A 26,057-nucleotide genomic window follows, 5' to 3' on the forward strand; every position below is an offset into this window, starting at 1 on the left:
GGGGCGGGGCGCGGCGGCCTCATTCCGGGGAGGGCGGGCGCCGAGGCGGCGCGGGCGGGACGAGCGGTCCGGGCCGGCGCGGCTGCCGCTCGGCGCCGCGGTCCTCGTGCCAGTGAGCGCCGCGGCCGCCGCAGCCATGACCGTGGAGTTCGAGGAGTGCGTCAAGGACTCCCCGCGCTTCAGGTGCGCCGCCCGGGGCCGCCGGGGTGGGCGCAGGCCGGGGGCGTTGTTGCCGCCTTTGTGCCCGGCGGCGGGGTGGGGAGGTCAGCGCCGGGCCGGGCCGCGGCCGCCGGGGAGGGGCTGGAGGACCGGCCTCGGACAAAGCGGCGGCCCCGCCCCGCCATGCCCCGGGGGGCTGGAACAAAAGACGCTCCTGCCCTGTGCGGCCGCCCCGGGTGGAGGGCGTGCGCGTGGGCAGCCGTGGGCACCTCAGGACCGTCCGCCCCCGCTCTGTGTCTGCACCTCTACTGGGCTGAGCCCCTCCGGGGCCCTGCAGTCCAGCTCTGGCCAGGGTCGTCTGGGTCCGTGGGGGCGTCGGCCCCTGGTCTTTGCCGCGATCCTGTGTCCAGAGCAGCGCGTGGGGGACAGGCAGCTGGAGCCGCCTTTAAGGCCTGGGGTAGGGTGCTTGGAAGCGTGAAGTGGTTTGAATGACCCAGGGGCTTGGAGGGGTGGTGGCCGAGAAGAGCGGCGGGAAAGGTCAGGTAGGGGTAGGGGCTGTGTACACACTGAGTCTGCGTGTTTTCCATCATTCCTGGCGTGCAGGCGTGCACACCTGCGTGAACCACATGTTCACAGACGTGTGCACAAGTGTGCATCGGCCTTGCTTGGTGGACATTTGGCAAACGACAATGGAGGCAAAGAAACCTCTCTGCATCCCCAAGTGCGCACCTGCGTGAGGCCCCCTCCTCTGCACGTGCTCGTGTGGGGCGCGCTCTTGTGAACCCTGCCCCCTTGTATGCCTCCCTCGGGACACCAGGCCTTGCACAGGACGTGTGGATGAGCTGTGCCACAGGGCTGTGCTTGCTTCTGCATGTAGCCTGCCGATGAGTGCACGCAAGCGTGTGCACATGCCACCTCTCCGTGTGGGTTCACCTGTGTTAGCCATGTCACCAACAGACACATCAGCTTGTACACGCGTGTTCCACCACTGGGTACACATGTTGATGCGTGCCTGTGCAGTGTCTCCTTGGACACACATGTATGTGTGGTACCAGTGTGTGCAGGCATGTTTATGCATGAACATGTTTGCACATGTGTGATCGTGTGTGTGTGTGCGCGCACGCGCGCTGGGTCTCTTGGGATCTGCTGGCAAGTCAGCCTGTGTGTGGCGGCACAGGGAGCCTCTGCATCCCTGGAGCCCTCACCAGGAGGCCTGAGGAGCCTTGGAGTGGGAGGCTCAGGGCCAGCCAGGAGAGTGGCCCCCGGCCCTGGGCAGAGGAACTGGGGCCATCCTCTGCTCTCCCATTTTCCGTTGCTGACCTGGGAAAAGGGGTTGAATAACTTGGGCACCCTAGGATCCTGCATTGAGGACCCGGGCTGTGGGGAGGCGTGGGCATGGCCTCCCTGCTGGGAGCTGGGCCCTGGCTGAAGCACCCACCTTCTCCCTGGCCCCTCCCTCAGAAGCCTAATGGACCTCCTCCTCCACGCAGACGGCCCTGTACTGCTCTCGCCCAGTCAGGTGGGGGTGCTGGAACCCACTCACGTCTGGGCCTTCTCTCTGGTGACTGGCTCTCATGGGAGGTGGTTACACGAGCCAGTTATGGGGGCTGTGGGGCTGCAGTAGGTGCCCTAGAGCGGCTGCCCTAGCGGCTGCCCTGGGAAAGTGCCTCACCCCTGTGGGGCATGGACTGGAGTGGGGAGGTGAGAATGACCTGGCCCAGTGCGTTTTGAGGTTAGGCTGTGATTTAACTGGGGTTCGAGGGGCTCCCCGAGGCTGTCCTGGGGGCGGGCCCTCAGGGTGTAACTTGAGTTTCCTGGCCTACCGCCAGGCTGGGGGGCCAGGCAGGGTGGGCGGGAAGACGTGGTCTGTAACGTGGAGCCTGGTCGCCCCAGCCCTGGAGAGGGGGACCCTGCCCGCACTCTCCTGGTCTGGGGAGGGCCTAGTGGCAGCCCGGGTGCAGTGGGCTGGTGGCCAAGGGAGCCCGTGTAGGGGAACCGCCTGGCGTCTGTTCAGCGTGCCCCTCCCCTGGGTGGGGCTTCAGGCGCTGAGTCACGGCTTTGGTTGGGGGGCAGCCTCACCCTCCTCCCCATCCTCCAAGCTGCTGAGGAAATCCTGGGCTGAGCACAGCAGAGGAGGCCTAGGTCCCTGGGACTGAGGGGGAGAGAGCTGAGGGGCTCCCAGCAATGGGAGCAGCTCTCGGGGCCTCTGCCAGGGCCCACCCTGTCCCCAGGAGCACGTCCGTGAGCTCTTGGGTGCAGCCACCCCCGCTTGCTGGCTCTCCAGGGACACGGGCGCCCCAAACCCTAGGGCGGCAGCTCTGGGTGCAGCTGTCTCTGCATCCGGCCCTGCTCAGGGGTGGCTGCAACTCCTGGGGTGTGGCGCTCTCTGCTGCCTTCTTCTGGGAGGATGGTCCCTTCTCTGTTCTGGGATCCTCCAGCTGAGGTAGAGGTCAGGGTCCAGGGGCTACGGGCTGGGTGCTGGTGGTCAGCGGACACCACAGCGAGATTCCCTCCATCACCCCCTGCTTCGGTATTCAGAGTCCTCTTAGCCCCTTGGGAACAGGTGAGGGCTGCTCAGAGAGGACCTGGTATCCTGCTGGGGTGGCTGGGACCCTTCAAGGTCCCTGGCTGGGGCAGCCTGGTGCCTGCGGCTCTAGCTCCTAATTGAGGACACGCCCCATGTAAACCGCAGGCCCCTCCCCCGAGGCTTGGGACACCCGTCAGGGTAGCAAGGTATGAGGGACTGTAGGCCCCGATGTCCTCTGCTCCTGGACCCCTGCCCTAGACCTGTCCCTGGAGTCCTGGCCTCAGCCCGGGCCCTGTGGTGCCCAATCCCCAGGAGGCCAGATGGCCCGGACAGCCAGTGAGCCGATTGTGTGGAGGGCTGCCGGGATCCTGGCCCTGTTTCCCTGTTTCCTGCTCCCGGAGGGGGTGGTCACGTGCCCGATCCATCTGCCTCCTGTCTTCCGGGGATTCTCCCGCCGACGCTTCTCTGGTGATGTCATGCCTTAACCCTTCTCTCCCCAGGCAGCCCCACTGCCAGGCTGTCCTGGTGGGAGTGGGCTCTGAGGAGGACGGCCTACCCGTCTTTCCAGCTGACCGTGCCCCTTGCAGCTGTGAGGTTGGGGGAGCCGGGGGCGTCTCTCCCCAGCTGGTCTGGGTCCTCCTTGTGCTGCCAGGACCGAGAGCAGCCGCCCTACTGCCCCCACCCTGTCCCACAGTGCATTGGCGCCAGACCTGGGTGGGCTGCAGTAGTGCAGAGGGGTGAGGGGAGGCGTCACAGGGTTGAGAGGCTCCAGATGGGTCCAGGGTCGACTCTGAACTCCTAGAGGAGAGGCGGGTGAGGCTGGCTCAGCCCTTGGTGGGCACCGTCCCTGAGGGACTCCCAGTGGCCGGCTGTCCTGGGAGAGACTGGTCCAACCTTCTTCCCCGAGGGCACAGCAGCAGGCGTTACAGCCGGTTCTCCCTCTCCCTGCCTGGGGCTGGGGGGGCGGGGGGAAGCGCACTGAACCTGGTCCCAGTCCTGTCCCCGTAGCAGGCAGGCATCTGTCTCCCAGCCCGTTTCCTGAAAGCCCCTTCCCATGGTGGAGCCCCTCAGCGAGGTGCAGGGGGAGGCGAAGCCCTGAGGGGGCCGAGGCTGCAGGTGACCCCAGCCAGCCCCGTTCTTGCTTTAGGGCGACCATTGACGAGGTGGAGACGGACGTGGTGGAGATTGAGGCCAAACTGGACAAGGTGAAGGGTGGGCCTGGAGCACCTTGTGCCCGGCCAGGCTTGGGATGGCTGCATGGTGGGACTCCCTCTCCGGGCCTTACTAAGTCATTTACACCCCACATATGTGGAGCATGGGTGTGGTGCTCCAGGTTCTGGCCCTGTGTCTTAGCATGTGTGTTCCAGGGTGCACATGTCACATGCACACATGGGGCTGGCCCTGAGTCTCGTCCCATCTGGGAGGGGCTGGGCCGTGGTGAGTCCCCGACCCACAGTGGCTGCCCATCCCCTCTGCTGGGCTGGTGACATGGGGACAGCTGCTGGGCTGGTGACATGGGGACAGCTGCTGTGTGGGCTGAGCCTTGGTGTGGCTGGGGCTGGGGCTGAGAAAGGGGAGGGGGCAACAGGCCGTGGAGTGGGGAGCCGGGTCCATGAGCCCCACATGGGCTGAGAAGGAGGAGGGGGCAACAGGCCGTGGAGCTGGGAGCGGGGAGCTGCGTCCATGAGCCCCACCTGGGCTGGTCCTGCTGGTCCTGCTGGCCCTGGGTCCCCTGCCTGGCTCCTGGTCCCTCCCAGCCAAGCGAGGCCATGGCGGCCCCACCCTCCCCTCCCAGACTGGCCTCCAAGCCCCAGGCAGGCCCAGGCGCGAGGAAGCTGCACCAGGGTGCTGAGTCCTGGGTGCCAACGCCCTGAGTGGAACCTACCCTGGGAGCTCTTCCCGCCTCTGAGTGGCCATGTGTGGTGGCGAGTACAGGCACCAGTGCCCACCGTGCTCACCACGCCCTGCTGGCCCACAGCTGGTGAAGCTGTGCAGTGGCATGGTGGAAGCTGGCAAGGCCTACGTCAGCACCAGCAGGCTGTTCGTGAGCGGCGTCCGCGACCTGTCCCAGCAGTGCCAGGGCGACACCGTCATCTCGGTGAGGGGCCGACTGACCTCTGACCTCAAGGTGGGGTCGGGGGAGAGGCCGAGGGAGGCAGCCCCTTGGGGGCGTCCAGGCCGGGAGCAGGCTGGTGTCTGCACCGCCGGGGGGCTCAGAGGGCGTGGCTGGGTGACCAGGGCCCGGATTTGCCGTCTCAGCACGGGTCCCCATCTGCTCCTCCAGGAATGTCTGCAGAGGTTCGCTGACAGCTTACAGGAGGTGGTAAACTACCACATGGTGAGCCCGGCCTCCCTGCCACCTGTGGGCCGCGCCCAGCCTGGAACCGAGCTGTGCTGGCTCACCTGAAGGCTGGCGTGGGGTCGAGGGGGGGCACGTTTCTGCTCCTCTAGTTGGGGGGGCATTCCACGTCTTCAAGTCAGTGTGGGGTTGGGGGACAGCCCTGGGGGCTCTGCCGTGTCCCAGGCAAGGGCCACACTAGACCCTGGGGGAGGGGTGGTTTATCCAGGGTTCCCCCAACTGGGCAGGGCTCTCGTCCCAGGCTGGCTTGGCTGCCATTAGGGTCTGAGTGGCCCCCGGGGGCCCTGGCACTAACGTGGATGGACACACAGGACAGGCACCCATGAGATGTGGGGCTGCAGCCTGGGAACCTGAGCCGCAGACTGAACAGGGGAGGTCCCGAAGTAGACAAGGCAGGACAGCTCAGCCGTCCCTTTGCTTCTGGTTGTGCCCGGTCCTTCTCTACTTCGGGTTCTGATTCAGAGCCCAGGCTCTGGCTCCCGAGGCCTAGCCCCTGGGTGCTCCTGGCTCTGGCCGAGTGTTCCCTGCTGCAGGGATGGGCACCCCAGGGTGGCCGCCCAGGGCCAGGAGGCAGTGGGGCTCAGGCTTAGGCTGTGCCCTCGGTGCCCGCCTGATGGGACCATCTCAGGCAACCTTGGCCTCTGCACTCGTCAAAGGCCAGGTGGGACAGAGGGGCAGGGGTGACAGCCACCGCCTCTGGGTGCCAACTCAGGCCTGGGGGCAGTGCCCTCTGCTGGTGAGGATGGGGCCTTCTGTCTGGGGCTCTTTCGGGACAGGCCCCAAGGATCTCTGCCCCCCTCTGCCCCCAGATCCTGTTTGACCAGGCCCAGAGGTCCGTGCGGCAGCAGCTCCAGAACTTTGTCAAAGAGTGAGTGGCCCCCAGGGCTGGGGGAAGAACACTGAGGCCACGCTCCCTCCCTTGGAGGGGAAGGGGGTCTGGGGCAGAGCAGGGGCACCTTGGGCCCAGGCCTCCAGGCCGTGCAGCGGCTCCACGAGGCAGAAGGCTTGGAGGCAGACAGCCGGGTGGAGTGCGGGGGGTTCCACACCCTGCATGTGTGGGTAGGGTGTCCAGCCCCCGCAGCGGAGAGGTCCAGTCCACGTTGGGTTTGCGGGTCTGGAGTCCGGGGCATGGCTGGGGTCTGGGCTGGACAGATCCTGAGAGTGACGTGGGGAGGGGCTGGGGAGGCCTGGAGCAGATGGGAAGGGTCAGCAGGGGTGCGGGCAGGCCTGGGATAGGCTGGTGAGGAAGGAGGCTGTGCCCAGGAGCAAAGAAAGGGACTGGAGTGGAGGGGGGTGGGGCTGGGCATGGTGGCTCACACATGTAATCCCAGCGTTTGGGAGGCTGAGGCCAGAGGATGCCAGGAGTTTGAGACCAGCCTGGGCAACGTAATGAGACCTTCATCTGTACAAAAAAAAAATAATAAAAATAACAATAAATAAATAAATATATATATGTAAGATGGGCACGGTGGCATGTGCCTGTGGTCCCAGCTACTCAGGAGGATGAGGTGGGAGGATCAGTTGAGCCCAGGAGGCAGAGGCAGCAGTGAGCCATGATTGTGCTGCTGCACTCCAGCCTGGGTGACAGAGAGAGACTCCATAAAAAAAAAACAACCCAAGAACCAAAAATAAGCCTTATATGGTGGCACTTGTAGCCTCAGCTACCCGGGAGGCTGAGGTGGGAGAATTGCTTGAGCCTGGGAGGTGGAGGCTGCAGTGAGCCACGACTGTGCCACTGCACTCCAGCCTCCAGCCTGGGCAACAGAGAGAGACCCTTTCTCAAACAAACAAACAAACAAACCAAACCAGGCCAGGCGCAGTGGCTCATGCCTGTAATCCCAGCACTTTGGGAGACCGAGGCGGGTGAATCACCTGAGGTTGGGAGTTCGAGACCAGCCTGACCAACCTGGAGAAACCCCATCTCTACTAAAAATACAAAATTAGTCAGGCCTGGTGGCACATGCCTGTAATCCCAGCTGCTAGGGAAGCTGAGGCAGGAGAATCGCTTGAACTCGCGACGCAGAGGTTGCGATGAGCCGAGACAGCACCATTGCACTCCAGCCTGGGTGACAAGAGCGAAACTCCGTCTCAAAAAACAAACAAAAAACACACAAACAACGATGTGGGAGACTCCAGGATCCAGCAGGTACCCTCCCTGATCTTTCACTCCACCTGGCACTTGGCCTCCAGGGATGTGCGGAAGTTCAAGGAGACAAAGAAGCAGTTTGACAAGGTGCGGGAGGACCTGGAGCTGTCCCTGGTGAGGAACGCCCAGGCCCCGAGGCACCGGCCCCACGAGGTGGAGGAAGCCACCGGGGCCCTCACCCTCACCAGGAAGTGCTTCCGCCACCTGGCACTGGACTATGTGCTCCAGGTCAGCCCCGGAAATGGGGTGGGGGGCGGGGACCAGCTGTAGCGAATGGAGGCCTCAAAGGCCTTGTACAGAACTGGCGGGATTTTGAGCAGGAGTGAGGATTCTCGCTTTGCCCGTGGGTGGGACCTCCAGACGTGGGGAAGCACTCCAGGACCATGGGAGGGTGAGGCTGGCCCAGTGCTGGGAGCTGAAGACGACCTGGGGGTCTCGGGGAACCACAGGCAGCTCAGGTGGACTCTGGCAGGTGCAGGGCTTGGGGCTGCCTCAGCCTCCGGGGCTCACCTGTGGGCTCCCCCTCTGGCAGATCAATGTTCTGCAGGCCAAGAAGAAGTTTGAGATCCTGGACTCTGTGAGTGCGTGGGGGCTGCCCCGAGTGCAGGCTGCGTGGCGGGGGCTGGACCGGGTGTGCTCGGGCCTCACCTGTGCTGCCCCCGCAGATGCTGTCCTTCATGCACGCCCAGTCCAGCTTCTTCCAGCAGGGCTACAGCCTCCTGCACCAGCTGGACCCCTACATGAAGAAGCTGGCAGCCGAGGTGAGCCTTTGGGAGGGGTGGGGCTGGGCCAGGCCTCCGTGACCTTCCCTAATGCCGCCCCCAACAGCTGGACCAGCTGGTGATCGACTCTGCGGTGGAGAAGCGTGAGATGGAGCGAAAGCACGCCGCCATCCAGCAGCGGGTGAGGCCGCGCAACCGGCTCCCTGCACGCCGGGCGCCTGGGAGGCCCCTGCGTCCTCACCCCATGCCCGGCACGCCCTCCCCGCCCCTTCCTCCTGTCTGTCCCCCACCTGCCCTGCCCACACCCTCTCTAGGGGACCAAGGCTGCTCCCTTTGATGCGTGCAGTGGAAGGGCACGTGCGGGTGGGGCCGCTGCTGGGATCTCCTTTTGAGGCCGTGGTCACCTCTGCGGCCTCAGTCACTGGCTCCTTGCGGGGCCTTTGCTTGCCTGTGGGACAGCAGCCCCGGCCACCACCCAGGGCAGAGGTTGGCTGCAAGCAGGAGTGGCTATTTTGGGATAGGGGAGAGCCCCCCAGGAGTTGGGGACGGGTCCGCCAGTCACCAGGAGTTGGGGACGGGTCCGCCAGTCACCAGGAGTTGGGGACGGGTCCGCCAGTCACCAGGAGTTGGCAGCCGTCACTCACTGGCTCTCTCCCCCTACCCCCTCCTGCTCCGGCCCTTCAGACGCTGCTGCAGGTAAGTGAGCACGGGCCCTGGGCGGGCTGTGGGTCGGGGGAGACCAGATGGGGTGGTGCCTTTCCCTCCTCTACCCCAAGGGCACTTCAGCACCAAGGACACCTCCCACCAGTCTCGGCTCCTGTTGCTGCGGCTGTGAGAGAGGCTGGCTCCGGCCAGACCCCCACATCCCCCGTAGGGGTGGCGGCAGCTGTCCCTTCCCATCCCACGTGGCCTGGGGAGCAGGTGGCCGCCCCTCCCCTCTGCTGCCCTGGCCCGCCAGACGGTGGGACACACAGGGCCCTCAGTGACTCCCAGGCCTCCTGAATGGGGCTCTGTCCGCCCAGCTGGCCACATGAATGGGGCACTCAGGATGCGGAGGGTGGGGGGGCAGCTTCCTTCCTGATCGCAGCCTGCTTGTCCCTGCAGGGCTGGGGTGGGGCCGGCACTCTCGGGCCCCAGCTGTGAACGTGAGGGGTCTGCCCCACGGGTTGCGGGGCTGGGGGCCTTGCTCAGGTCAGGAAGTGGCTGTGGTGAACAGAGGGTCTCGTCTGAGCGTGTGGCCCGTGGGCCGTGTGGCAGCCTCACACAAGGACCTCACCCCAGCCTGTGCTCCAGGAAAGTACAGAGGGTAGCAGGGCCCCTGGGGTGGGCACTGAGGGGGCGGGTTCCATCCCCCTAGGACTTCTCCTACGATGAGTCCAAAGTGGAGTTTGACGTGGACGCGCCCAGTGGGGTGGTGATGGAGGGCTACCTCTTCAAGAGGGCCAGCAACGCTTTCAAGACCTGGAACCGGTGAGGGGCCTTCCTCAGGCAGGGGCAGGGGTCACAGCGGCCCTGGGATGGGCCCTGCCTGACTCCCCGCATCCCCCCACCCACCTAGGCGCTGGTTCTCCATTCAGAACAGCCAGCTGGTCTACCAGAAGAAGCTCAAGGTGTGCCCTGGGCCTGGGGCTGGGGCCCTGATGGCTGGACGCCCCACCTGGGCCACGGGGCAGACTGGTCAGTTGGGGTTGGCACAGGGCCAGGGCACTAGTGGATGCCGGAGCCCGAACAGTCAGGGAGCAGAGAGCTGGACACGGGGCTTGGGGCTCAGGCAGTCGGCCTCCGGGTCTCCAAGGTGAAGCAGGAAGTGGGTGGTCGGGGCCGGGTGGCGGCTGAGGGCAGGGGCCACAGCGGTGCCGCCCACAGGATGCCCTCACCGTGGTGGTGGACGACCTCCGCCTGTGCTCTGTGAAGCCGTGTGAGGACATCGAGCGGAGGTTCTGCTTCGAGGTGCTGTCACCCACCAAGTGAGGAGGCCCAGCCCAGGGTGGGGCGGGGGGCGTACCTGCCCACCGGAGCTGACGCCCACCCCTCCACTGCCTGCAGGAGCTGCATGCTACAGGCAGACTCCGAGAAGCTGCGGCAGGCCTGGGTCCAAGCTGTGCAGGCCAGCATCGCCTCCGCCTACCGCGAGAGCCCCGACAGTTGCTATAGCGAGGTGTGGCCCTTGGTGCCCCTGCCCCACACCCGTGCACACACCTACGTGCCACCGGGGATGGCCCCTGCCCCACACATGTGCACACACACGCGGGCCACCGGGGATGGCGCCTGCCCCACGCCTGTGCACACACACACGGGCCACTGGGGATGCCCCTGCCCCACACATGCGCACACACCTGTGTGTGGCACCTGCAAGCTGGGTGTGTGCTGCATGTGCACTGGCATACTGGTCTGTGCAGTGTGGATGTGCATGTGTGTGCAGGTACCATCTGCCCACATGAGGGTGTGCATGTATACATGCTTGTGCGGGCATGTGCTCGAGGGGCCCTGGCCTCCACTGGCACTTCTGGCTGGGGAGGAGGGGACCTGCTGGGAAACCATGCCGGAGCCCCTGCGGGACCGAGCAGCTCCACCCCATCCCCCAGAGGCTGGACCGCACAGCATCCCCGTCCACGAGCAGCATCGACTCCACCACCGACACTCGGGAGCGCGGCGTGAAGGGCGAGAGTGTGCTGCAGCGTGTGCAGAATGTGGCCGGCAACAGCCAGTGTGGCGACTGCGGCCAGCCGGACCCCCGCTGGGCCAGCATCAACCTGGGCGTGCTGCTCTGCATCGAGTGCTCCGGCATCCACAGGTGGGCCCCTGAGGGCCAGGCCGGGGATGGGGGTTGGGCCGGAGCTGGGGGCCTTGCCTCACCCGGACTCACCCCTACCTCTGCCCTCCAGGAGCCTGGGTGTCCACTGCTCCAAGGTCCGGTCCCTGACGCTGGACTCGTGGGAGCCAGAGCTGCTAAAGGTGCGTGTGGGACTCCTGGAGGCCATGGGACCCCCTTTGTGGGGGCGGGAGCTGGGGTCTGCAGGTTTGCACTGATGCCTGATTGCCCTGTCTCCCGCTAGCTGATGTGTGAGCTTGGAAACAGCGCTGTGAATCAGATCTATGAGGCCCAGTGTGAGGGTCCAGGCAGCAGGAAACCCACAGCCAGCAGCTCCCGGTGAGGTGGGGTACAGTCTGTATCAGTCAGGGAGCCCCAGCCTGGGGGCACAGCCTCATGTTCATCCCTGGTCCAGGCAGGACAAGGAGGCTTGGATCAAGGACAAATACGTGGAAAAGAAATTTCTGCGGAAGGCGACCATGGCACCAGCCCTGGAGGCCCCAAGACGCTGGAGGGTGCAGAAGTGCCCGCGGCCCCACAGCTCTCCCCGCGCTCCCACTGCCCGCCGCAAGGTCCGGCTTGAGCCCGTTCTGCCCTGTGTGGCCACTCTGTCCTCAGGTGGGAGGCCATGCCCTGGCAGGGCTGGGAGGGGCTTGCCTTGGTCGGGGATGGACTCCGTCAAGGGGCTGGTGGCAGGGCTCTGGGGGCATCTCAGGCTCCGCAGACTCCCAGCGTGACCTGGGGTTCCCTGCCCCACCCCGGGCCTGTTCCCCACTCTGAACATGCACTGCCCCTGCAGTGGGCACCCTGGATCGTAAATTCCGTCGAGACTCCCTCTTCTGCCCCGACGAGCTGGACTCGCTCTTCTCCTACTTTGACGCAGGGGCCGCGGGGGCTGGCCCTCGCAGTAAGTGTGGGGTGGGCCCAGCCAGGTGGCAGGGCGGGGCCAAGGAGGCTGGCCTGGAGGGTGCCCGAGTGTGGATGGCCCCTGCCAGGGAATGGAGCAGCATCTGGAGGGGCGGGGGGCCTCCTGGCCACAGAGCTGGAGGCCAAGACCCTGACTGTCAGGGGTGAGCTGTGCAAATGTGTGTGTGGGCTGTGTGTAGCCGGGTGTGTACACACAGCGGGTGGCCTGGGGTGCTGGGGCAGCAGAGGGTGCTGCCAGCCAGCCCTCAGCCTGGGGCCCTTCTGGGGCCATGCTGCCCGTTGGTTGGGTGGAGATGTTTCAGCCTGGGCCAGCCACAGACGGGGCTGGGGGGCCCACTGTGGGGGGTGCTGGGTAAGGCGGCGAGCGGGAGGGAAGGGCTTCCCGGCGGGCCTGGGCTTTAGGGGGCTACCCCTGGCACCTTTGAGCTGTTATTTGGTTTTCTCTCCTTTGCTCCTAGCCTGCGGCTGGCTCCCCCCTGGCCCTGGGTGGGAGCTGGTCCTGTCCCTAGGGGTGGCTCCTGGAGGGTGGGTGGGGTTCCAGCCTTGCCCCAGGGCTCTGGACGGAGTCTGGGCCTCCCACCCTCAGGATCCCCTTCCCTGCGGACCTGCAGGTCTGAGTAGCGACAGTGGCCTTGGGGGCAGCTCGGATGGCAGCTCGGACGTCCTGGCTTTCGGCTCGGGCTCTGTGGTGGACAGCGTCACTGAGGAGGGTGGGTGGCGCCTTGCCCTCGCCCGAGGCCCCTGCCCAGCCCCTGGGCAGCCCCGGGGGTTGCTTTCCCTGACCGCCCCTTCCCCACAGAGGGTGCGGAGTCGGAGGAGTCCAGCGGTGAGGCAGACGGGGACGCTGAGGCCGAGGCCTGGGGCCTGGCGGACGTGCGCGAGCTGCACCCGGGGCTCTTGGCGCACCGCGCAGCGCGTGCCCGCGACCTTCCTGCGCTGGCGGCGGCGCTGGCCCACGGGGCCGAGGTCAACTGGGCGGACGCGGAGGATGAGGGCAAGACGCCGCTGGTGCAGGCCGTGCTAGGGGTGAGCGAGCCACGGGGGCTGCGCGCAGGACACAGGTGCACACTCGCGTTTGCATTTTCTGTGGCCTCCACACAAGGGCCGCCTGTCTGCGGTGGGGACCAAGTTCGGTCCCGGCTGGGGGCGCCCAAGGCTGGGGTCAGGGTGCAGAGGCGCTGAGAGGGACCAGTACCGCGGCTCCGTCTGAGTTGCCCCGGCTCCCCAGGGCTCCTTGATCGTCTGTGAGTTCCTGCTGCAAAACGGAGCGGACGTGAACCAAAGAGACAGTCGGGGCCGGGCGCCCCTGCACCACGCCACGCTGCTGGGCCGCACCGGGTGAGGCGCGCAACCCACGTCCCGACCCGTGCCCCGACCACGCCTACCCCGGCCTGGCCACGCCCTGTCCGGCCACGCCCCGCGACCACACTCGCCCCGCCGTCCCTAGTCAAGCCCCGCCCCGCCCCGACGCGCTCCTCCGCCCTCGCCTCTCAGCCAGGTTTGCCTGTTCCTGAAGCGGGGCGCGGACCAGCACGCCCTGGACCAAGAGCAGCGGGACCCGTTGGCCATCGCAGTGCAGGCGGCCAACGCTGACATCGTGACACTGTGAGCGAGGCCGGGCCCTCGGGGCTGGGCGGGGCCTCCGGGGGTGGGGGCGGGGCCTCCGGGGAGGGGCGGGGCCTGCGGGGCGGGGCCTCCGGGGCGGGGCGGGGCTTCCAGGGCGGGGCGGGGCCTCCAGGGCTGGGGCGTCTCACGCTGCGCCTCCCCGTAGGCTCCGTTTGGCGCGCATGGCGGAGGAGATGCGCGAGGCCGAGGCTGCCCCAGGTCCCCCGGGCGCCCTGGGGGGCAGCAGCCCCACGGAGCTCCAGTTCCGCAGGTGCATCCAGGAGTTCATCAGCCTCCACCTGGAAGAGAGCTAGGGCCGGGCAGGCCGGGCAGCTGCCACCCCGCCCGGCCCGACGCCCCGCATGCCCCGAAGTCCCTGGTGCCCACCCGGCCGCGGCCCTGCCTGTGACCCGGGTCGATGCCCGGCAGCCCCAGTGCCGGGGCGCCGCGGCCCCGCTCACCCAGGAGGAGAGCGAGGGCCCCGCACTGAGTCTCTTGAAGCCTCACGTTTCCCTAGGGGGGTGCTGCATCGTCGGGTGCCCCTCACCCCACCTGGGGAACCTCTGTCTTCAGGTCACCCCTCTTCAGGAGCCTGGGTTGCTCATGTCACAAGCCACTCTCAAGGCCCATGTCACCTGTGTCCCTCTGTCCTCAGGGCCTGTGTTGTTTCGTGCCGCACTTCTGCTCAGAACACTGACCTGTTAGCTGGGTCCCTCCTGCACACCCCACAGCCTCCCCCCAGGGCAGAAAGGGTGGCCCATCCAGGGAACCAACGAGTACCTCACTTAGTGACCCCAGCATCCAGGCTGGCGTCGCGGGTGCTGGGCGGGAGGGGCTCTGGCCTGGGTCCTCAGCCCTGGCTGGACGCGGGCGTCCCAAGGCCACGTGGCTGGCCACGAAGGTCCCCGTGCCAGACAGCCCCAGCCTCGTCCCAGCCTCCTCCGGAGGCACCTTCTCCTGGTACTCGGCCCAGAGCCTGTGCATAAAGCCACTTTGCCACTTTGCAGCCCGCATCTCATGTTCTTTGTAGCGGACCGAGTGGGTTTGCTATAGGTCTCGTCTGACTTTGTCTTGCGTCTTTTCTCTGTGGACTCTTGAGGACGCCTGAGCCCCAGCCCTGCCCCTCACCAGCCTCCCCCTTGGATCCAGGGGTCCCTCGGCTCATATTGCAGGGCCTGCCAATGCCTTCACGCACCCCTTCCCCATAGGCGCCTGGCAGGGAGGCAGGCAGGGCCTCCCCGACTTGGCGCAAGTCAGGCTAAGGCCAGTCGGCTGGTCACTATGCAATGTTGCCCTGGGGAGGCTCCCTGAGGGCACAGTGGGCGCTGGACCCGGACCCCCAACTCTCTTGCCTGCTGCTTGTGACCCTGAAGAACAGAATTAATTCTTGTCCCTCTCCCTATGTGAGCTTGGCCCCGCCTCCCGCCCCAGGCCCCTGCTGGCGGGTCTCACCCCCCACCCCTCGCTTTGAATAAACCGCTTGCGCCCACCGCCTGCTCCTGGGCTCCCGTGCCTCGCTCTGCTCTGTCTCCAGGGAGTGTCTGTGTCCCCTGCCCTCCCCGAGGGGCATTCCTGAGCCGGGTAGCACCCAAATCAGACTCCAACAGGCTGCAAGGGGCCTGATGGGGACCTGGGGCTTGTTTGACAAAATCTGGCTCCTGACGCCCCTGGCCCCCATTGTCTCGCCCTTCTGCCCTTCTCTGTTCTAGACTGAGTCCTCTGGTGGGAAGAGGGGTGGACGCAAAACGGCGAGGCTGGGCTGGGGCTGGTCCTGTCCCAGGCCCTGCGCTCAGGGAGGCGCCAGGTGCAGTCAGGGTTTCAGCTCACCGGGCACGGGGTGGCTGGAGGGGCGCACAGGCACACACTGGCCACCAGGTGGAGTCAACAGCTTTATTTCAGAGCAGCCCAAGTGTACCCGTTGGGGCCCGCCTTGCCTTCTGCCTCCCTGCAGCTGAGGTGACTAGGCTTGACACACGTACACAGGTGCATCAGACGTGTGGACATGCAGAGACAGACACACGGAGCACAGGCACATCACCGCGTGTCAGCACGTCCAGCTGCACTCGTGTGCACGCGGGAACCCCCCTCCGCCCTGGGCCTCCTCAAGACCCGCCCCAGGCAGTGTGGGTGGTTGACCAGAGGCGCCGACATGCCCGGTGCCTGCCTCCCCACGGCCACAGCGTGTGCTGCTTCCTGGGCCGCTGGATGACCTGCGAAGGCCCTGCAGCCGCTGGTCTGGCCCACCCTGGGCCGCTGGGGAGCCTGCTGCCGCCACAGCTCCAAGGACCAGGCCAAGAGATCACACAGCCCTGGCAGGTCTGGTTCAGGTGTCCAGAGTCTCAAGGGGCTGGGGCCCAGCCCAACTCTCTTCTGCTGAGACTCTTGCCAGAACCCCTGGAAGCATCATCCGTGGGAGATGAGGCCCACTGGGCCCCGGGTCGTCTGACGTCCCACCTGCAGGCGTGGGCATCTGACTGGCCTCTGGCTTGATGTTGGACGCCCCTGAGGCAGGGCTGGCTCTGGGCCAGGAGAACCACGCCCTGCGGAGCCGGCGGCCGCCTAGCAGCAGGGTGAGGGCAGAAGCATCGAGCAGCAGCTCCAGGAGCTCCAGGAGGGAGAGGACGGAGGCCCCAAACCACAGGCTGCAGAGGCTGCCCATGGCCGAGAGCAGCTGCGGCACCTGTGGGCGGGGTGGGGGCGTGAGGGGTGGGCCCAGGCCCCCGTGCCCCTTCTGTGCAGGGCCAGCCACTGGCGCTGCCCCCACCCTAGCCCAGGCAGGGGGCCAAGGCTCACCGAGTACACCGGCGCCTCCTCCACTGAGCGGTAGTTGAGCTCCTGGTAGACAACGTTGATTTTGGCCAGGTTGCGCCTGGGGCAGGATAGAGGCGTGAGGGCGCTGGCCCAGACCTTCATCATGGGGAGGGGGGCTTTGAGGGGAGAGGGGCTGGGATGCCTCTCTGGAGGGCGAGGGTGTACCCACCTCTGTCTGTGGCTCTGACGTGGCAGCCCCTGTTCACCTAGCGCAGCTAGAGTCCAGCCCTGCACACGGAAGGTTTGCTGTGGCCACGGCTCCCCCACACCCCCGGTCATCCCGGGTACCACGGGTGGATGTGGGGGCAGAGACCACGGGGCATAGGCTGGGTCAGCCCCAGTCCTGCCCTTGTCTTGGGTGGGCTCTGTGGGACCTGTGGGGTCTGTCTGGCTGTCCACACCCCCACCCCACCACTTTGGGGACTCACAGCTGACTTGGCGGAAGGCCACCTGGAGGTCCCAGCGGAGAGCTTGAATGCAGACTCCCTGGAAGAGACAGCCGGGTGTCACCTGCCACGCTACCTGGGGCAATGATCCCTGGCCCCGACCCCAACACCCCCGTCTCACCTGCAGGGCCTGGGGCAGCGGGACGTACAGGGGAGCCGGTGGGTCTCCAGGTCCTGGTAGAGGCGGTAGAAGCAGTGTCCTTGGGGAGGGGTCAGAGGCATGTGTGAGGCTCGCCGTGACCACCCACTCATGGCTGGCAGAGTGGGAGGCAGTGAGCAGGACTCACCCCAAGCAGGGTGCCGGGCAGAGCTGCAGTACTCAGCCCCCGCCGGCAGAGGGTGGAGGAGGTAGCCACAGAGGCAGGTCTCCACCATCAGCTGCTGGAAGCAGGACACCAGGCAGGCCTGGGGACACGGGGGATGAGCAGGGACACGGGATGGAGCGGAGACACGGGGGACGGAGCAGAGACACGGCGGACGGAGCAGAGACACAGGGGATGGAGCGGGGACACGGGGGACGGAGCAGAGACACGGGGGACAGAGTGGGGACACGGGACGGAGTGGGGACACGGGATGGAGCAGAGACACAGGATGGAGCAGAGACATGGGATGGAGCAGAGACACGGGATGGAGCGGGGACACGGGGACGGAGTGGGGGCCTCCACGGGGACTGCCCAGTTCCCAGGCCCTCTAGTACTCTCCCAGACCCCTGCCCCGTTCCCCCCCCCCCACCACGCCCCCTGGCCAGCCCAGCCTCACCTGCCCCCGCATCCCCCTGCCAGCCCAGCCTCACCTGCCTGGTGTAGGAGGTGTTGTGTAGCAGCTCCACCTCCACGCCTTCCCCGTGTCCCGTGCAGTGGCCGTAGGGGCTCCCGAGCCGGTGCACCTCATCCTGGGAGGGGACGCTTCAGTTCCATGGGCCCTGCCCCCACCCCCCAGAGCCCAGGTTGGGCAGGAGGCCTGGGCCGGATGTTGGCTGCAGAGGCCAGCTCACCTCTCGGATGCTGATGGTGGCCTCCGTCCCTGGCCGGATGCTGAAGCTGTGGTGCCCCAGGAAGGGCGTGTGGTTACGGCCATGAACCATGACCTTGATGCCGGCCCTCGTGGACAGCAGAGGGAGGTGAGGCTGCTGCTCAACCCTGAGGACGAGGCCGACTCCTGGGAGGCCAAGGGCTGGTATGAGGCCACCTGACCCGCACCCCTGCTCCCGCACCGGCCGGGGCTGGCACTCACCGTGGGTGATGCCGGGGCGCTGAGCTGTCCAGACGCCATCAACCGTGTAGCAGCTGCCGTAGGTGGGGTGATGGAAGGTCCGGAACTGTCTGGAATGAGAAGCCAAGCTCAGACCTTGAATGTCGGCCGCCCGCACCCATCACGCTGGCCTGAGGGGCCATGGCCTGCCCTGTCTCTGTGGAAAGTTCCTCCCGGCCAGCCTTGGGTGGCTCCCAGCATTCAGCCAGAGGGACCCCAGGGGTGTGGCCACGCTCTGCAGGGCGGGATGGAAGGAGCGGCCCCCGCCCGCCACACTCACCGGGTCTGGCAGTCCATGCCGTCATAACTGCAGGAGAGGACGAAGCGGCCGTCCTGGCTCCCGTGGCTGTCCTCCCACACCGCGGGCAGCAGGGCCAGGATATCCACATAGTGGAGGTGGTACCAGTCCTGGATGGCCGCCACGCCTGATGCATAGCTGCGGTAAAAGCAGTCGCCCCCCGTGCTGTTGCACTGGGAGAGGGGAGGGAGGGTCAGCTCTGTGGCCACAGCCCGGGCCCTGCTCCCCACTCGAGGCCCTGGCGGCCGCAGCCCCACACAGGCAGCCTGGGCCCTGCTCCCCACTCGAGATACCAGCAGCGCAGGGCCGTGCTGCCAGCTCAAGGCCCTGATGGCCGCAGGCCCCGGCTGGGACACTCACCAGTCTGAACCCCACTCTGACCCGGCTGCCCGAGTGGCTCAGCCTCTGCAGACGGATCTCCCGGTCCAGGTGGAAGCGGGGCTCGTGGCGGGGGACAGCGGCGGAGAGGGTGGCTCTGCCTTTGCTGAAGTTGACATTGTACAGGGAGTCAATGTTCTCCCTGGCAAATTCGTCCAGCAGCTCCAGATGGCGGAGGACCGGACTCGGCCTGGGAAGCAGGGCCCTGGCGTCAGAGTTGCCGGCCCGGGGCCTCACACTGGCCCCAGCATCCCCGTGTGTGCTGTCGGGACAGCAGTGCCTCCCCCACTCAGGACACCCAGTGGGGTGAGCTGGACCCAGAGCTGGAGTTGGAGGCCGTGGCTGCCGATGAGGTCAGCCCCGGAGCCCGGCCCGCTCACAGCCCCTCCCACCTTCCCTCCTTCTGGAAAGCCTCGCCCTCCCCTACTTCTCCTCCCAGGCTCCCAAGGGCCCAGGTGTCCCTCCAGGGTGGCACTGACCACACCGGGCCCCCTCCTCGGCGGTCCGAGAGGTCCCGGCTGGGCACCGAGGTTTGGGGAGGTCACAGTGACCAGGAGGGTGGCACTGACCACACCGGGCCCCCTCCTCGGCTACAGGGGCCAGTGGGGCTTTGGTTAGAGACAGTCACGGGGGCGAGGAGCTGGGGCGGCCACCCCTCCCACCGACAGCCCTGGCCCTCACCGGCGTGGGTTCCCGTCACACAGGGTGACCAGTGGGAGTAGCTTGCGCTCTGAGTGCACAGAGACGGCCATGAGGACTGGGCGGTGCCAGTGACGCTCAAAGAGGAGCCCCAGCTGCCAGCAGAGCGCGACCAGGGCTCCCAGGGACAGCAGCCCCCAGGACGTCGTCTTGAGGCGGTTCCCGCGGGAGCAGACCAGGCGGATGGCGCCGTGGATGGTGGCGTTGGTGCAGAAGAAGGTGAGCAGCTCCTGGAACGAGGCGGGCAGCTCCACCAGCCCCTCCTGGTGCCCCTCCTTGGGCGGCAGCGGTGGTGCTGATGGTGGCCCCGGCCTGGGGGGCGTCTGGGGTGCAGCCTGCGTGCAAAGAGCGGCCTCAGCAGGGCCCAGCCTGCAACCACTCAGGCCTCCCCACCCTGGGCCTGTCGTGTCCCTCAGCCACTAGTGCCCCGCCCTACCTGCTCGGTCTCTCGGACAAGCCCCTCCCAGGGTGCTCTGACACTGCACCCTTCTCCCCGGATACACCCATCCTTGGCACGTCTCAGTGTAGCCTTGGAGCTGAGTTTGAGTTTGGGCTGCTGGGGCAGCAGGACTCAGAGAACAGGGTGCTCAGGCCCTGCCTGGCCCTGTTTGCAGGCAGCGTTGCGCTGAGTGGGTCTGTGCTGCCATTCCTCCAGGTGACAGGGCCTCTGGGGAGCCACAGGCCCAGGTGATCTGCCCGAAAGGCAAGTATGGTAGCGTGTCCATGCGGCCCGCGTGGGGTCTGAGGCCCTGGGGAAGACTTGCCCTTCTTGCCCCTGATGGCTGCACCCACCCCAGCCCCCAGTGTGGCCTGCTGAGGACTGACTGTGCCAGGCCCACCCAGCCAAGTCCAGGAAGCGCCTGGCCTGGACGCCGCTCGGAGCTGTGGCTCAGGGCAGCCCCACTGAGCTGAGTGCCGGGGCCAGCTGCAGAGGCACAAGGGCTCCAGGAAGCCCAGCCACTGCCTGCCCAGTCCTGCGCTGGAGTCTCTGGGGTCCTGGGACAGGCCTAGCTCTGGTCTGTGAGGCTGTCCCTCTGCCCAAGCCTGCTCCGAGGTACTCTGGGGAGGTGCTAGAGCGAGCCAGAAGCTTCGGGGCCTGGGGACAGCAGGTGGGGACGGCTCCCCTCGGGTGTGTGGGCCGCACAGGCCTCCAGGCAGCCTGGCCAGGAGCTCCACCACCGGGCACATGGCTCTGCTCACCCTGCGTCCCCATGGCCGTCTGAGCAGGGAGGCTAAGAGGCTCAGAAGGGTCTTTCTGACTCCAGTCCCCACTCCTCGTCTCCACCTGGCACATAGACAGGGCAGCACCGTCCCCCCTAGTGGGGGCTGCCAGGCCGGCAGAAGCGGGAGCTCTGGATTGGGGTCTGGTGGGCCAGTCAGGGCCCCCAGGGCTTCTGAGATGAGGCAGGACCTGGACCCCTGGTCAGAGACGAGCCAGACCCCACCCTGCATGTGTGCGTGTGTGTGAGACAGGACTACACTGGCCTCTCTGCCCCGTCTGGCTCTGCGCCGTGCCATGTGGCCAACCCACGGGCTGCACAGCGCCTGGACACGCAGTGTCTGCAGTGTTCTCCCGGGGTCTGTCCAGCACACGCTGTGCACCCCCAGTGGTCCAGCACACGCTGTGCACCCGCAATGGGACACAGCCCTCTTCAGGATAAGGAGGCACTCAGGGATGACCTGCCCCATCGCCATGATGCAGTCCTGTTCCTGATGGCACACGGGGCCAGGCATCGGAAAGAGACGCCCCAACGCAGCCCCTGGTACCTCAAGGCAGGAGCCCCCCCGCCAACCCCCCCCCACCCCTACCCCCCATCCTAATCCCCCCACGGTACCTCGAGGCGGGTCCCCCCCACCCCAACCCCCTCACCCCAACCCCCCACATGGTACCTGGAGGTGGGAGCCCCCCCGTGTGGCTGCTTCCGTTCTCCCGTCCATGCTTCGGTGCTCAGCCATTGTGGGGGCAGCTGGCAGCTCTGAAGCAGGATGGAGCCTGTGGCCTCCTATTTAAAACAGGCCGGCTGGGCGTGGGGCCATATGCTGCAGGCGGGGGAGGACCCAGCCAGGGCAGCCACACCTGCCCCGGACCCAAAAGGAGAATTCCTGGGGGACAGAGATGCCCATCCCTCTGCAGGCGAATCTTTCCCATCCTGAGCCCTGCAGGGGAGGTCTGGGGTCCTGACCCTGGCTGAGAGTAAGGGGCTGCAGCCTCTGGAGGGAGGGGGAGGGCAGTGTTGGGCTGAGACCTCCTTGGAAGCCCCATCTTTCTTTCTTTCTTTTTTTGAGATGGAGTCTCACTCTTGTTGCCCAGGTTGGAGTGCAATGGCACGATCTCGGCTCACTGCAACCTCCACCTCCCGAGTTGAAGCAATTCTCCTGCTTCAGCCTCCTGAGTAGCTGGGATTACAGGCACCCACCACCATGCCAGGCTAATTTTGTATTTTTAGTAGAGATGGGGTTTATCCATGCTGGTCAGGCTGGTCTCAAACTCCCAACCTCAGGTGATCCGCCCGCCTCAGCCTCCCAAAGTGCTGGGATTACAGGCGTGAGCCACCGTGCCCGGCCCAGAACCCCCATCTTTCTCTGCCAGCTCCTGGAACTCAGATCCGGGGCCGTCGTGGGCTCCCAGCACTCCCTCCCGTCCCTGCCTGCTCTCCTCCTGCAGCTCTGACCACAGGAGTGTGTGGCTGACAGACACTGGGCGGTGACCTCAGCTCCCAGATCCAGTGTCTCTCGGGACCAGCCGCCCAGCCATTGGGACAGGTGCTAATGTGGGAACACCAAGGGCCGGGGTGTGGAGACGGCACCTGCTCCCGAGTGGGCACAGGGGCTCGCCCTCCCTGCTGGACACTATAGCCGCCATCAACCACACCACACACTAAGATGACGTGTCACACACTAAGACAATGTGTCACATGCTAAGGGCGCAGCACACTTTCAGTCCACACCCACACCACACACACCAAGATGCTGGCACACAGGAAAGCGACTCATGACCGCCAGGTGCAGTGGCTCACGCCTGTAATCTCAGCACTTTGGGAGGCCAAGGCAGGCGGATCACAAGGTCAGGAGTTTGAGACCATCCTGCCCGGCACGGTGAAACCCTGTCTCTACTAAAAATACAAAAAATTAGCAGGGCGTGGTGGCGGATGCCTGTAGTCCCAGCTACTTGGGAGGCTGAGGCAGGAGAATGGCGTGAACCCGGGAGGCAGAGCCTGCAGTGAGCCGAGATCGCGCCCCTGCACTCCAGCCTGGGCGACAGAGCGAGACTCTGTCTCAAAAAAAAAAAAAGAAAGTGATTCATGACACACTAAGACCCCACACACGCTCACACGTTAAGACCACACACACATGCTAATACCTCACACATGCTAAGACCTCACACACGCTAAGACCACACATGCTAATACCTCACACACGCTAAGACCACATGCTACTGTCAAGGTCCAAATCACAGTCTCCCAGGCTGGCGTCTTCAGCCCCAGTGCGGTTGTGTGTGGAAGGCAGGTGTCCCTGTCCCCCAGGACCGCCCCATCCCTGCCTACTGTGGGACCCTAGATATCCAGGTGGCCTCACCGTCCCAAATGACCAGACCCCAGCCGGGCCCAGGTTGGAAGGGTAGGCTCTGTGTTCCTGACATCCTGCCCCAAATGGTGCTGGGTCCCCGGGCTTGGCTGGGGGAGCCCAGCCCCACAGGGTCCAGCAGCAGAGCCATGGCTCTGAGGAGGGTGAGGTCACCTGCCTGCCGGCTCTGGAAGGAAGCAGCTGCCACCGGTGACGTCCCGGAGAGGGAAGCCGTGCAGGAGTCACCCAGGCCTGTGCGAATCACGGCTTCGTCACTGGCTGTGTGGCCTTCCTGAGTTACTCAACCTCTCTGGGCTGATTTCCTCGAGTGCCAGATGGGGCTGGGGAGCCTCTCCGAGCTCGCGGCAGGGGGCTTGCTGATGTCACAGAGAACCCACAGGTCAGCGGCAGGGCCCCCGGACACAGCACAGGCCTGGGGCTTCTCCCCTACCACATCTGGGCAGCTTTGTGTGTGGGCCGCACCTGCCGAGGAGACAGGGTACACACGGCCCGGGCCCGGGGGGCTACTTGGCAGCCGGGGACAAGGTCCTAGGTGCTTGCCAGAGATTGTGGCTGGAAGCAGCCTGTGCCTCCCTGTGTCCCCGGGAGTGGCCTGGCAGAGAGCCCGGCCTTGGTGCAGGGTGCAGAGAGAGAAAGAGCCCAGGTCCGGCCAGTGGGGCCCGGTCCAGCCAAAGGGCAGCTTGCAGGAGCAAGGCCCCCGGCTTCCTGTGGGAGGGGGAGCCCTGGCCGGGGGCAGGGCACACCTTCAATGACCCATTGCCCTGCAGGGCCTGGATCACGCAGCTCCCGGCTCCACCCCCCTCCCCTCCTCCTGGGGAAGGCCTTGAAGGGCTGAGGTTCAGTCACCCCACACCCCTGTGTTGGACCAGAGAGGAGGCAGAGGGGGTGGCCACAGAGCACATGTCCAGCACTGGTGAAGCCAGATGGTCCTCCCCCTCTTCTGGGCCATCCCCTCGCTGGCCTGGTGCAGGGGGTGGGGTGGGGCAAACCCAGTTCTGGCATGTGGGGGTCCTGTAGTCACTGCACCATGACCAAGTGAGCCTGAATGAGAGAAGGGACGGGCAGGCATCCCTGGCTCCCTTTGGGCCCGTGCCTCTGCTCTCTCCCAGGAAAGACGGCCAGGCCCCATTTACCGAGCATGGCTGTGAGCTCACCTCCTTGGGCCGCTGAGGTGGCCGGGCCACAGGTAACGAGGGAGCAGTGTTGTCTTCTGTGACAGCACTGCCCTGGAGATGGCAGGCGCCTGGCATCTGTGGGACCCCAGCCAGGACCTCCTACCCCAGAGCCCCGTTTCCTCCCCTGGGGTGAGCGTCCCCCACTCAGGGTCACTCTGAGTCAGCCCTGGGAGGGTTCTGGTGCAATAGACAGGAGGGTTCTGGTGCAATGGGCAGGCCAGGGGTGGCCTGGGGTCCCTCTGGGGTCCTGCACCCAGGCAGGTGAACAGCCTCCCAGGCAGAGTCCCTCGGCCGCGGGCATCAACTGTACTGTCCGGTGGAGCCTCCACAGAACAGGCACTAAGGTGGCACCAAGGTGCCCCCGGCTGCTGGCCTGGGTGGGTGCTGAGGGTGGGAGTGTAGAGCTTGGGGCCTGGCCGGTGTCCCCTGCTGGGAGGAGTGAGGTGTGTGTGGGCTGCCTTCTAGGTTCCCTCATAAACCAAAAATAAAATTATAAGCCCTGAACTGTCTGAATGGACCCCTGGTCTTAGCCACGGGCATTCCAAAATTCACCTGAAAAACTAGCTCAGCTGTGACGGGAAGGGGGTCAGACGCACCTCATGCCTCCTCCCTGTTGGAATTCAGGCACAGTTGACCAGCATCAGCATCACCTCAGGCCTTGAGTCTGATAAGAAGCATTTATAGTTGATTCTCTCTGAGGCCTGTGACCTGGTGTCTTCATCTGCGATAAAGCCTTCATCTCCATAATCCCATATTGTAACCAGACATTCCCTTCTACTGATAATAACTCTGTGTGTGTGTTTTTTTTTTTTTTGAGACGGAGTCTCGCTGTCCCCCAGGCTGGAGTGCAGTGGCGCAATCTCGGCTCACTGCGGGCTCCGCCTCCCGGGTTCACACCATTCTGCCTCAGCCTCCCAAGTAGCTGGGACTACAGGCGCCCGCCACCATGCCCGGCTAATTTTGTGTGTGTGTGTGTGTATTTTTAGTGGAGACGGGGTTTCACCGTGTTAGCCAGGATGGTTTCGATCTCCTGACCTCGTGATCCGCCCGCCTCAGCCTCCCAAAGTGCTGGGATTACAGGCGCGAGCCACCGCGCCCGTCCCTGATAATAACTCTTTCCACCAATTGCCAATCAGATTTTTTTTTCTGAGACGGAGCCTCGCTCTGTCGCCCGGGATGGAGTGCAGTGACGTGATCTCGGCTCACTGCAGCCTCTGCCTTCTGGGTTCAAATGATTCTCCTGCCTCAGTCTCTCAAGTAGCTGGGATCACAGGCGTGAGCCACAACATCCAGCTAGTTTTTGTATTTTTTGTAGAGACGGGGTCTTGCCATATTGCCCAGGCTGATCTTGAACTCCTGGGCTCAAGTGATCCTCCTGCCTTGGCCTCCCAAAATGCTGGGATTACAGGCGTGAGCCACTGCATCTGGCCCAGAAAAATTTTAAATCTATCTATGATCTGGAAGCCCTCATTCGAGTTGTCCTACCCTTCCAGATGGAACCAATGTAAATCTTACATGTATTGATTGATGTGTCATATCCCTAAAATGTACGGCCGGGCACGGTGGCTCACGCCTGTAATCCCAGCACTTTGGGAGGCCAAGGCAGGAGGATCACAAGGTCAAGAGATCGAGATCATCCTGACCAACAAAGTGAAATCCTGTCTCTACTAAAAATACAAAAATTAGCTGGGGGTGGTAGTCCCAGCTACTCGGGTGGCTGAGGCAGGAGAATGGCGTGAACTCGGGAGGCAGAGCTTGCAGTGAGCCGAGATCGGGCCACTGCACTCCAGCCTGGGCGACAGAGCGAGACTCCGCCTCAGAAAAAAAAAAAAAAAAAAAGGTTTGTCCAGGAAATGCACGTAGGAGCTGGTCACTCTGTTTTGAGTCCTCTCAGAGGTATTGGACTTCCAGAGAGAGAAATTGAGACACGTAAGAGGGCGAAGATGCCTCAGTGGTGACACACTGGGGAGTCCCGCCCATGACCCGTCCACGACCGGCACACTCAGCCTGCTCCACGGAACCCCAGGCCACAGCTCAGTTCCTCCACGCCCCACCCACTCCACGGAACCCCAGGCCACAGCTCAGTTCCTCCACGCCCCACCTGCTCCACGGAACCCCAGGCCACAGCTCAGTTCTTCCTTTCAAGAAAAAAAAAGT

The 26,057-nt window shown here is 65.2% G+C and overlaps 2 protein-coding genes across 9 annotated transcripts; one reads left to right on the plus strand and one right to left on the minus strand.

Moving 5' to 3' along the window:
• Positions 1 to 13: 13 nt before the first annotated feature.
• Positions 14 to 14,263, plus strand: ACAP3 (ArfGAP with coiled-coil, ankyrin repeat and PH domains 3). 3 transcript variants are annotated; one of them, XM_054445282.2, is made up of 24 exons: positions 15 to 183; positions 3,834 to 3,891; positions 4,665 to 4,784; positions 4,971 to 5,024; positions 5,855 to 5,913; positions 7,236 to 7,419; positions 7,724 to 7,768; positions 7,857 to 7,952; positions 8,020 to 8,094; positions 8,598 to 8,609; positions 9,271 to 9,383; positions 9,472 to 9,523; positions 9,780 to 9,880; positions 9,960 to 10,071; positions 10,499 to 10,707; positions 10,799 to 10,868; positions 10,970 to 11,064; positions 11,141 to 11,343; positions 11,525 to 11,632; positions 12,264 to 12,362; positions 12,452 to 12,678; positions 12,881 to 12,990; positions 13,147 to 13,257; positions 13,424 to 14,263. In XM_054445282.2, the coding sequence occupies exons 1-24, from the start codon at positions 137 to 139 to the stop codon at positions 13,569 to 13,571; spliced, it is 2,508 nt and encodes an 835-aa protein (XP_054301257.1). In that variant the 5' UTR covers positions 15 to 136; the 3' UTR covers positions 13,572 to 14,263. The 3 variants fall into 3 exon arrangements, with proteins under 3 accessions (XP_063516895.1, XP_054301257.1, XP_063516894.1); XM_063660825.1 differs by lacking the exon at positions 12,264 to 12,362 and having other exon boundaries at positions 14 to 183; XM_063660824.1 differs by lacking the exon at positions 8,598 to 8,609.
• An 871-nt stretch (positions 14,264 to 15,134) lies between these two features.
• On the minus strand, positions 15,135 to 21,103 carry SCNN1D (sodium channel epithelial 1 subunit delta). 6 transcript variants are annotated; one of them, XM_054445436.2, is made up of 13 exons: positions 21,031 to 21,103; positions 19,123 to 19,475; positions 18,424 to 18,631; positions 18,046 to 18,236; positions 17,748 to 17,836; positions 17,509 to 17,672; positions 17,308 to 17,406; positions 16,802 to 16,919; positions 16,636 to 16,714; positions 16,497 to 16,554; positions 16,238 to 16,296; positions 16,051 to 16,126; positions 15,135 to 15,937 (listed from the first exon to the last, which is right to left on the minus strand). In XM_054445436.2, exons 1-13 carry the CDS (start codon positions 21,094 to 21,096, stop codon positions 15,581 to 15,583), a joined length of 1,917 nt encoding a protein of 638 aa, XP_054301411.1. In that variant the 5' UTR covers positions 21,097 to 21,103; the 3' UTR covers positions 15,135 to 15,580. The 6 variants fall into 6 exon arrangements, with proteins under 6 accessions (XP_054301411.1, XP_054301403.2, XP_054301375.2 ...); XM_054445428.2 differs by having other exon boundaries at positions 17,509 to 17,836; XM_054445400.2 differs by having other exon boundaries at positions 16,051 to 16,296; positions 16,636 to 16,919.
• Positions 21,104 to 26,057: the final 4,954 nt, after the last annotated feature.

The sequence above is a fragment of the Pongo pygmaeus genome, chromosome 1 (assembly GCF_028885625.2).
Source record: "Pongo pygmaeus isolate AG05252 chromosome 1, NHGRI_mPonPyg2-v2.0_pri, whole genome shotgun sequence".
NCBI lineage: Eukaryota > Metazoa > Chordata > Mammalia > Primates > Hominidae > Pongo > Pongo pygmaeus.